Source organism: Procambarus clarkii, chromosome 33, assembly GCF_040958095.1.
Source record: "Procambarus clarkii isolate CNS0578487 chromosome 33, FALCON_Pclarkii_2.0, whole genome shotgun sequence".
NCBI lineage: Eukaryota > Metazoa > Arthropoda > Malacostraca > Decapoda > Cambaridae > Procambarus > Procambarus clarkii.
This window is the reverse complement of record NC_091182.1, coordinates 21,580,110-21,591,791: the sequence shown is the minus strand read 5'-3', so window position 1 is coordinate 21,591,791 and position 11,682 is coordinate 21,580,110. Positions and strand designations below refer to the sequence as shown.

General features: G+C 45.4%; 1 protein-coding gene across 1 annotated transcript; it reads left to right on the top strand.

Moving 5' to 3' along the window:
• Positions 1–2,206: 2,206 nt before the first annotated feature.
• On the top strand, positions 2,207–8,228 carry LOC123765364 (uro-adherence factor A-like). The gene is made up of 3 exons (XM_045753910.2): positions 2,207–2,305; positions 5,720–5,921; positions 7,108–8,228. The coding sequence occupies exons 1-3, from the start codon at positions 2,207–2,209 to the stop codon at positions 8,226–8,228; spliced, it is 1,422 nt and encodes a 473-aa protein (XP_045609866.2).
• The last annotated feature ends 3,454 nt before the right edge of the window (positions 8,229–11,682 follow it).

The following is an 11,682-nucleotide window of genomic DNA, read 5'->3' as shown; positions in this document are numbered from 1 at the left end:
TATCACCACAGAAACATGGTATGTATCACCACATTTACAGTGCATGGATCACCACAGTCACAGAGTATGTATCTCCACAGGAACAGTGTATATATCGCCCCAGTAACAGAACATGTATCACCACAGGAACTGTGTATGTATCACCTCAATAAAAGAGCATGTATCCTACAGGAACAGTGTTTGTGTCACCGCGTTAACAACGCATGTATCACCACAGTAACAGAGCATGTATCACCACAGAAACAGAGCATGTATCACCACAGTAACAGAGCATGTATTACCATAGTAACAGAACATGTATCACCACAGAAACAGAGCATGTATCACCACAGTAACAGAGCATGTATCACCACAGTAACAGAGCATGTATCACCACAGTAACAGAGCATGTAACACCACAGTAACAGAGCATGTATCACCATAGTAACAGAGCATGTATCACCACAGTAACGGAGCATGTATCACCATAGTAACAGAGCATGTATCACCACAGTAATAGAGCATGTATCACCATAGTAACAGAGCATGTATCAACATAGTAACAGAACATGTATCACCACAGAAAAAGGTCATGTATCACCACAGTAACAGAGCATGTATCACCATAGTAACAGAGCATGTATCACCACAGTAACAGAGCATGTATCACCATAGTAACAGAGCAGGTATCACCACAGTAACAGAGCATGTATCACCACAGTAACAGAGCAGGTATCACCACAGTAACAGAGCATGTATCACCACAGCAACAGAGCATGTATCACCACAGTAACAGAGCATGTATCACCACAGTAACAGAGCATGTATCACCATGGTAACAGAGCATGTATCACCACAGTAACAGAGCATGTATCACCACAGAAAGAGAGCATGTATCACCATGGTAACAGAGCATGTATCACCACAGTAACAGAGCATGTATCACCATAGTAACAGAGCATGTATCACCACAGAAAGAGAGCATGTATCACCATGGTAACAGAGCATGTATCACCATAGTAACAGAACATGTATCACCACAGAAAGAGAGCATGTATCACCATGGTAACAGAGCATGTATCACCACAGTAACAGAGCATGTATCACCACAGTAACAGAGCATGTATCACCATGGTAACAGAGCATGTATCACCATAGTAACAGAGCATGTATCACCACAGCAACAGAGCATGTATCACCACAGTAACAGAGCATGTATCACCATGGTAACAGAGCATGTATCACCATGGTAACAGAGCATGTATCACCATGGTAACAGAGCATGTATCACCATGGTAACAGAGCATGTATCACCACAGTAACAGAGCATGTATCACCACAGTAACAGAGCATGTATCACCATGGTAACAGAGCATGTATCACCATGGTAACAGAGCATGTATCACCATGGTAACAGAGCATGTATCACCATGGTAACAGAGCATGTATCACCACAGTAACAGAGCATGTATCACCACAGTAACAGAGCATGTATCACCACAGTAACAGAGCATGTATCACCATGGTAACAGAGCATGTATCACCACAGTAACAGAGCATGTATCACCATGGTAACAGAGCATGTATCACCACAGAAAGAGAGCATGTATCACCACAGAAAGAGAGCATGTATCACCACAGTAACAGAGCATGTATCACCACAGTAACAGAGCATGTATCACCACAGTAACAGAGCAGGTATCACCACAGTAACAGAGCATGTATCACCACAGAAAGAGAGCATGTATCACCACAGTAACAGAGCATGTATCACCACAGAAAGAGAGCATGTATCACCACAGAAAGAGAGCATGTATCACCACAGAAAGAGAGCATGTATCACCACAGAAAGAGAGCATGTATCACCACAGTAACAGAGCATGTATCACCACAGTAACAGAGCATGTATCACCATAGTAACAGAGCATGTATCACCACAGTAACAGAGCATGTATCACCATAGTAACAGAGCATGTATCACCACAGTAACAGAGCATGTATCACCACAGTAACAGAGCATGTATCACCACAGAAAGAGAGCACGCGTCGCCTTACGGAAATATAAATATCACAAATCAAATATGAAATTAGTTCAGGGCGAGAATTTGTTGTAAGCGTTTTATCACATCAAGAAATTGAAATAGGATTTGTTAATGATGATTTTAGAACAAGTAAGTGGTTATGATTCGAGTAGACTGGGACACCGCGTAGCTCTGTATAGTCTACCATGGGGCACTGTGCTCTGTGGATGCAACGCTCTCGTGTAAACTGTTTGCTCATGAATACAACTCAGAATCAGCCTGGCATCACCCTTGGTGACATCACGGTTTGCTGGTTATACAGTTGAAAATATGTAATTGGCTTGACTAATTAATCTAATCTAACATAACCCAACGAATATGAATAGTAAGCTGATTGTGAAGACTATTATGATAACCACATATTGGTGACCGTAAACACTACGACATAGCCCAAGGCCAGCACTCCACCGTAGGCTAGTGACACGTGATGGCGAGTGTTGGTTATGGAAATGGTGTAATATAGAGCCCCGTTCCTTGACGTCAGGAGGCAACGTGGTTTTTTGTTTACTTGCGGATGAGCAAGGAGGAGGAGCATCTAAAAACTGGAGTGGGATTACCTCCACTACATAGATGCTTCGCTGACGTCATTTGGAAGCCACATTGAAATTCCTAGCTGTTGCTGTTGTTGTTAAAGATTCGCTACTCGGAACAAAAAAGTTCCAAGTAACACGGGCTATGGTGAGCCCGTAGAGTAATTCCTAGCTGTTGTTAAAGATTTGCTACCTGGAACAAAAAAGTTCCAAGCAGCACGGGCTATGGTGAGCCCGTAGTCCAGGCGTTAAACACCAGGAATGTGTAATAATATGTGCGTGAATGACACGCCACTCCATAAACTATATAAACTTAAATATTATTTATTATGTAGCAAACTACATAAGTAATTAATTTTCAGTTAATTTAATAACATATGTTATGCAATATCATGTAATTAAATTCATACACATTCTGAGATAGAAACTGGAAGAAACTGAGGAAAATTACTTGTTTGTGTTGAACGATGTTTAATAAACGCTCGTCTACCACAGAAGAGACCATTCTGTTACAATAAATATAAAACCAACCAGGTATAGAAATACTAGTGTTAGGTAAGTTGACGAAACATAAAAGATAACCTTGCGTTTTATATGTATTGTCAAAGGTTATCTGAATTTTCCTGAGGGCCGCCATCTCTAGTTGTTTAATTCTAGCGCAAGAAAAAGTCTGTCATTGCTGTGACAAAGCATCGATCACGATACCACCCGTTCAATACTCACTACGCCCAAAATGCCTATATAACGCTCACAACGTATTCATAACTGCACCAAAGTACATTGACACTTCAGCGCTCACAATAAAGCATGAGTCAGACGCTTACGGTCCGGGGAGGGGAGGGGGGTCGAAAACACCAACCCACAAAGTATCTTTAGCGTCCAGAGAGTATTCACCACGCCCACGATCAACCCGTTCTCAGACCATGGCCGTTCCATCCAGCGGTCGACCCTAAACACGCATTCATCAATTTTAACATGCTGATTATTCAAAAAACGAATTTTCTCAAATTTGAATTAATAGCAAATATAAATTAATGGCACGTCAGGGAAGCACTTGTTCCGGAAGTGTTTGGACGTCATTAGTTGTGAGTCAACACGTCCTCATAAGCAAAGGCCAAAGTCCATTCCATGCACCCGCCAAACCTCCAACCCGTCCCTGATTCAAGTCCATTACATCCAGCGGTCGACCCCACAGGCACATTCATAAATTTTAACATGCTGTTTATTCAAAATGGGAATTTTCTCAAATATATATTAATATTATAAGATATTAGCATATTGTGCATATATAGGCATAGGTTAAGTTAGGTGTTTAGGTTCTGTTGGTGATTATTTGTATTTGTAATTCATAGCCTGTCTTGTACAACAAACAGCCCGTCCTCCTAAGATTTCCCAACATCAAGAAACTGTCGTACTAAAGTGTCTTTATTCTAACTTACCAGAGGACCCAAAACAGAAAAAGGGACTGTATGTCAATTTCCCGAGCCGCTACCATTTTCGAATACAACAATTTTTGGCCTTAGGTAGAGTATAGGAGGATGGGATGCAGCAAGATCACACGTCTAACCTCTTGTGCAGGAAGAGTGCATGGGGTGACTGTGCTGTGTGTAGGCTACCTATAGGGAAGGGGGAAGTGAAATGCTTCATGAAGGTGTGAATGAGTTTCATGCTGGGAGAGGAGGGGGGGGAGGAGTGAATATGCTGACCAAACCACACACTAGAAATTGAAGCGACGACGACGTTTCGGTCCGTCCTGGACCATTATCAAGTCGATTGTGATAATAATCCAGGACGGACCGAAACGTCGTCGTCGCTTCAATTTCTAGTGTGTGGTTTGGTCAACATTTTTCAGCCACTTTATTGTGACTCATCATCTGCACGAGGAGTGAATATGTTGGGGGCAGGAAGGGGGGAGGGGGAGGACGGGTAAATGTGTTGGGGAGGACAGGTGAATGTGTTGGGGGACAGGGAGGGGGAGGACGAGTGAATGTGTTGGGAAGGGGGCGAATGTATGACTGGGTGTGTAGTGATGTGTGACTGCACTTGGCTTCGAGTAACCTACACAATATCCAGTACAGTGATGATATCACAACGCATCCTCCTGTTTAGATATTACTTTTGTAACTGTGTTCACCAATGTACAAACATTGCGTACTAAGCCATTAGATAGCAGAATTTTGTACTATTCACTTTATAGTCTGAAAAAACTGGAGCTAAAATACAAACTTAAGTATTCCTAGGTTAAGTATAACTAACATATGTACAATATTCGGCCTCATATAGCGTGTATTAGGGCTAGGAAGGTTAGTTTAGTTTAACTTGATTTTTCAACATCAGTAGAAAATAGTTTTCCGGTTTGTCCAGATTCAACAGTACCGATTTCTAATTGCGTTGTACGTCGCTATATGTACTATGGTCTTCATCCTTCCTAAGTACTACCAAAACAGGAGGATGGGCTGCACGCTCGCAACAACATGACGTTGCCCAATATAGATGGATGAGTAGATTCTGAGTGTTGACGAGGATAAAACAGAGAACAAGACGCTCAAGTCTCAGCTAAATATCATTTGGAAGAGTGACGAGCATGCCTGAGGGAGAGATAACGAGAAGGTGCTGAACGCAACACTCTGATTCGTTATGTAGTTTGAAGGCGCACCAGGACGTGGGTCTTAGCAACGAATACCTAATATGAGTTCAGTGGAGCGAGGAAGAATAAGTATAGGAGGAGGTATAAGTATAGGAGGAGGTATAAGTATAGGAGGAGGTATAAAGTGTCACTTAAGTGTTTACTTGCGAGATCTGAATCTTTTTTTTTCGACTATGGGTAACTTATTTGTATTTACTAAACACCTTACGAGCTAAGAGGCCATCTTTAACTTAAGGATAATATTGTTATGGACGACCTCGTAGCGCTATGCAACTCGTAAACTGTTTAATAAATGCAGCCATGATTGAGATAAGAGGTTCAGATCTCTTAAGTGGTCAGTGAATTCTCTACCCCGTAGCAGAGTGGTCAGTACACTAGACTCTCAAACCCAATTACCCAGCGCTGATAAAACAATAAAAACAATATTGATCAGAAATAATTTGTATTGCATAATCGTTAAACCGGTTTATTGTTCAACCCAGTTGGTTGGAGCCATGCAGGTGCGCGGGGGGATGATACGCCTTCGTGCGTCACGTGATCTCTGGCTGTGGCTGGAGACCCGGGAACGGCTGGACTCGTCAGTAGCGCTCCGTAGGTGTCCTGGAGGCGGCCAGACCCTCGAGATGCCACACCTCATACTAAATATAACAGATGTTAAAAACTGTTATCTGACTCTAAACTGCGGTAGCGGCAGTTCGCGACGCAAACACACACCAGGAACAACACGCACTCACACATACACACTCACAAGTGCACTCACGTATACACTCATGACAGGACTCTGAAAGCAGTGGGTGTGGAGACAGGGTGGGGACGCCAAGGAAGGTCAGAGCAGGGTGTGGCCCCCGGCCAGCCAGCCTTCCCTGCTCACCTTGGTGGACATCCTCCCTCATCCATTACATACCTCACTCATCACTGCTTCCTAGCCTCCTCCTCTCCTCTTTTTTTACACTATCTTACTCCATTTATGTCTTCCTCCCTCCCTCCCTCTATCCTAATCTTAGTTTCCCTCTCAGTTCCTCCTTCTCTGGGTCACCCCATCCCTCCTTCACTCTTTCCCTCGGTCACTTCTTCCCTCCATCCCTCCCTCCCTCCTTGAGTCTCTTTCTCCCTCAGTCAAACTCTCCCTGTCTCGTTTCCCCGTTCACATCGATGCTATTCATCAAACCATCAAGATGACAGATCACATCCACAACTTTAAGGTAAGATTTGACCAAAAATCGAACGCCAGAAACGTTAAGCTAACACGCAGCAGCTACAACAAGGATAGCAGACGGGGCATAAAGAGTACTTTATGTACTTTATGTATTTACCTCTCTTCCCCGTAGACACTGATAAGTAAATACTAATAGGTATGTACAGCTTCTCCTGCCTTCCTCCAAGGCTGATCAAGCCCCGGTTCAGTCCTCCAGCTGCTGCTGCTACTGCTTTGGTCTCTTGGATCCAAGCATCCCAAGCCTCACAGCTGCCCCGGCCTCACAGCTGCCCCCGGCTTCACAGCTGGCCCCGCCTCACAGCTGGCCCCGCCCTCGCAGCTGGCCCCGGCCTCACAGCGCAACCTGTCCTCTTAAAAAGAACGTCGCTTTTGGCCGTTTGCCAGTATGGCCGAATTTGGACGTAATTTGAAAATGAAAAAAAAAATGAAAATAAATTTGGGATTTTTTTTTCAACAACAGTAAGTTAAGGGTCCTCTGATAGGTTAGGTGGGCAGGAAATTCTTATAAAGTTTCAAAACGTTATGAAAAACGTTAATTTAAAGTGTCTTCTTATAACCTCTGCGCGAACGCCAGACGACTCAAATAGAAAACGGAACAGAACGTCACTTTTGTGAGTCGATTTCATTTCAAATTACGTCCAAATTTGGCCATAGTGCGCATACGAGCCAAAAGTGACGTTATTTTTAAGAGGACGGGTTGCACAGCTGGCCTCGGTCTCACAGCTAGCCTCGGCCTCACAGCTAGCCTCGGCCTCACAGCTGGCCCCGCCCTCACAGTTGGCCCCGGCCTCACAGCTGGCCCCGGCCTCACAGCTGGCCCCAGCCTCACAGCTGGCCCCGGCCTCACAGCTGGCCCCAGCCTCACAGCTGGCCCCAGCCTCACAGCTGGCCCCAGCCTCACAGCTGGCCCCGGCCTCACATCTGGCCCCAGCCTCACAGCTGGCCCCGGCCTCACAGCTGGCCCCAGCCTCACAGCTGGCCCCAGCCTCACAGCTGGCCCCAGCCTCACAGCTGGCCCCAGCCTCACAGCTGGCCCCGGCCTCACAGCTGGCCCCAGCCTCACAGCTGGCCCCAGCCTCACAGCTGGCCCCGGCCTCACAGCTGGCCCCAGCCTCACAGCTGGCCCCGGCCTCACAGCTGGCCCCAGCCTCACAGCTGGCCCCAGCCTCACAGCTGGCCCCAGCCTCACAGCTGGCCCCAGCCTCACAGCTGGCCCCGGCCTCACAGCTGGCCCCAGCCTCACAGCTGGCCCCAGCCTCACAGCTGGCCCCGGCCTCACAGCTGGCCCCAGCCTCACAGCTGGCCCCGGCCTCACAGCTGGCCCCAGCCTCACAGCTCCCTCTACAGCTGGCCCCGGCCTCACAGCTCCCTCTACAGCTGGCCCCAGCCTCACAGCTGGCCCCGGCCTCACAGCTCCCTCTACACCTGGCCCCGGCCTCACAGCTCCCTCTACAGCTGGCCCCGGCCTCACAGCTGGCCCCAGCCTCACAGCTGGCCCCGGCCTCACAGCTGGCCCCGGCCTCACAGCTGGCCCCAGCCTCACAGCTGGCCCCAGCCTCACAGCTGGCCCCGGCCTCACAGCTGGCCCCGGCCTCACAGCTGGCCCCAGCCTCACAGCTGGCCCCGGCCTCACAGCTGGCCCCGGCCTCACAGCTGGCCCCAGCCTCACAGCTGGCCCCGGCCTCACAGCTGGCCCCAGCCTCACAGCTCCCTCCTCCCAGCAACTGCCGGCTTGTCGCCCGGGTTATCATCCTTGTTTTTTGCCTCCTTTGTGACTAGTTTAACCGTCGTGGTGCGGAGGTGTTGCGGCTGTTCTCTATGTTCATCATGTTTGAGTGCGTCTCGTTTTTCGTGTTCGTGTTCGTCTCGTTCTTCTTGTTCGTGTTCGTCTCGTTGTTCTTGTTCGTGTTCGTCTCGTTCATCTCTTTGGTGTTCGTCTCGTTTATCTTATTTGTGTTCGTCTCGTTTCTCGTTCTTCTAGTTCTTGTCGTTTATTTCGTTCGTGTTCGTCACGTTCATTTTGTTTCTCTTTTTTCTTGCTCTCGTTCTAATTCTATTTTACTTTTTTGTTACTTGTTAATTTTCCTTCACTTTTCCTTATTTTCTCTGCATAATGAAATATAATTGCAAGGATGTGGGACAATACAGAGGAAAAATACAATGCCCAACATCTTGGACCACAGGGTATCGAACACCGATCTGCAAGAAGCGAGGCCGTCGCTGTCTTAACCATTCCAAGTGGTTGGGTCTTCTTAGTGCACGTAACTCTCATTGTTTTGAACACAACAAATCTAATTAATTTGATTATTATTATTATTATTATTATTATTATTATTATTATTAGTAGTAGTAGTAGTAGTAGTAGTAGTAGCAATAGTAATAGTAGTAGTAGTAGTAGTAGTAGTAGTAGTAGTAGTAGTAATAGTAGTAGTAGTAGCAGTAGTAATAGTAGTAGTAGTAGCAATAGTAATAGTAGTAGTAGTAGTAGTAGTAGTAGTAGTAGTAGTAATAGTAGTAGTAGTAGCAGTAGTAATAGTAGTAGTAGTAGCAGTAGTAGTAGCATTAGTACTAGCAGTAATAATAGTATTAGTAGTTGCAGTAATAGTAAGCGGAAGTTGATAGTAACAATATTAATGTTCACAATTCTAGACTAACGAGACAAGTATCCACTTCCAGACACGGTACTTGTGTCTCTAAAGTTGAGCTGAACTTGCAGCTTACTGCTTACGATTCAACAATAATATTTGTTCTCAGTAAATCTCATGTACGTCGGCACCTATAAATACATATACATGTGTATTCTCAGGAGCACTAGCATAAATCTAACTACATTTTATTATATATATATTTTTAATATAAATCTTTGTTATGCTTTATTTTGTGATATATTTGCTGCAATATGTTTGTATTCATTTGTTTCCAATCACGTGTATCCCATCCTATATGTTCTTGCTGGACGAGCTTTAGTACCTGGGCTCTGTCTTGCAGTCACTAGTCGCCCACAGCAGTGGTTTATGGCGTGTTGGTTCTTATATATTCTCTCGTAACGAAGGAAGTATTGAATATCATCCTGCCATTTTTAACGCCAAACATTTTGACTTTTGTAAGCTTTGTGTCTGCTTATAAGAATCTTGTATGTCATAATCATGTTACATCTTTCCCTTCTCTTTTCCACAGTTCTTAGGTCTAGTTCAATGAGCCTCTCCTTGGAGATCTTGACTCTTAGATGAAGGACCAAACAGTCTTGGGAACAATTCTTCTGGCTTTCTCTTTTCAGAACTTACCTTACTTAATTACGCTCACCAAATTGTACTTGTGGGGTTGACCTCCGGCTCTTTGGTCCCGCCTCCTATATCCTAATGAACTGGTGTTCAGGTTACTGAGAATTTTGGACTCTATCATAGTTAACTCTGAAACTGTTTATGGAGTCAGCCTCCGTAACGTCACTTGTATTTACCTAGTTGTATTCACCTATTTGTGCTTGCGGGGGTTAAGCTCTGCGCTTTTGGCCCGCCTCTCCAGTCAATCAATTAACTGTTAAAAACTATTTTTTATCCCCACACACACACACACACACAGGTAATGAATATAAAGATAGCGGCAGAAGGATTCACTACAAACGACAAGGAAGTGTGTGAGGAACTGAATAGGAAATTCTAGGAGGTCTTCACCTTGGAGCAGGGAGAGATTTCAGAGATAATAAAGGGAATAGTTAACCAGAACCACTAGAAGAGTTTGAGATTACCAGTGGGGAAGTAAAGAAGGGTTTACTAGAGTTGGATGTGACAAAGGCTATAGGCCCAGATGGAATCTCCTCCTTGGATACTAAGGGAAGGAGCAGAAGCACTGTGCCTGCCACTCTCCATAGTGTATAACAAATCACTGGCAACAGGGGAACTGCCAGATATTTGGAAGGCAGCTAATGTAGTTCCAATATACAAGAAAGGGGATAGGCAGGAGGCACTGAACTACAGGCCAGTGTCCCTAACCTGCATACCATGCAAGCTGATGGAGAAGATTGTGCGAAGAAAGCTAGTGTAACATCTGGAGCGAAAGAACTTTGTAACACAGCATCAATATGGGTTCAGAGATGGCAAGTCCTGCCTCACAGGGAAACAAAAATCAGGCAAGAAAGAGAGGGTTGGGCAGACTGCATATTTTTGGATTATCAAAAAGCCTTTGATACAGTACCACACAAGCGGCTAGTGAAAAAGCTGGAGATGCAGGCTGGAGTGAAAGGGAAGGTACTTCGTTGGATAAGGGAGTACTTAAGTAACAAAAGAAAACGAGTCACTGTGAGGTGTGAGGTCTCGGATTGGCGTGACGTCACAAGTGGAGTACCGCAGGGGTCAGTCCTTGGACCAATACTTTTTCTGAAATATGTAAATGATCTCCCAGAGGGTATAGAATCGTTTCTCTCAATGTTTGCTGATGATGCAAAAATTATGAGGATTATTATTAGGGAGACGGTCGGCCGAGCGGACAGCACGCTGTACTTGTGATCCTGTGGTCCTGGGTTCGATCCCAGGCGCCGGCGAGAAACATTGGGCAGAGTTTCTTTCACCATATTTATTTACCTAGCAGTAAAATAGGTACCTGGGGTGTTAGTCAGCTGTCACGTGCTGCTTCCTGGGGGTGGAGGCCTGGTCGAGGACCGGGCCGCGGGGACACTAAAAAGCCCCGAAATCATCTCAAGATAACCTCAACAATTGAAACAGAGGATGATAGTAGGAGGCTACAGGACGACCTAGACAGACTGAATGAATGGTCCAACAAATGGCTGCTAAAGTTTAACCCGAGTAAATGCAAAGTAATGAAACTAGGCGGTGGAAACAGGAGGCCAGACACAAGATTCAGAATAGGAGATGAAGTACTTAATGAAACGGAAAGAGAGAAAGATCTAGGAATTGACATCACACCAAACCTGTCTCCTGAAGCCCACATAAAGAGAATTACGTCTGCGGCATATGCGAGGCTGGCTAACATCAGAACAGCCTTCTTGAACCTGTGTAAAAAATCGTTTAGAATCTTGTACACCACACACGTAAGACCAATCCTGGAGTATGCGGCCCCAGCATGGAGCCCATACCTTGTCAAGCACAAGATGAAGCTTGAAAAAGTTCAGAGGTATGCCACTAGACTAGTCCCAGAACTAAGAGGCATGAGTTACGAGCAAAAGCTGCGGGAAATGCACATTACGACACTGGAAGACAAAAGAGTGAGGTGAGA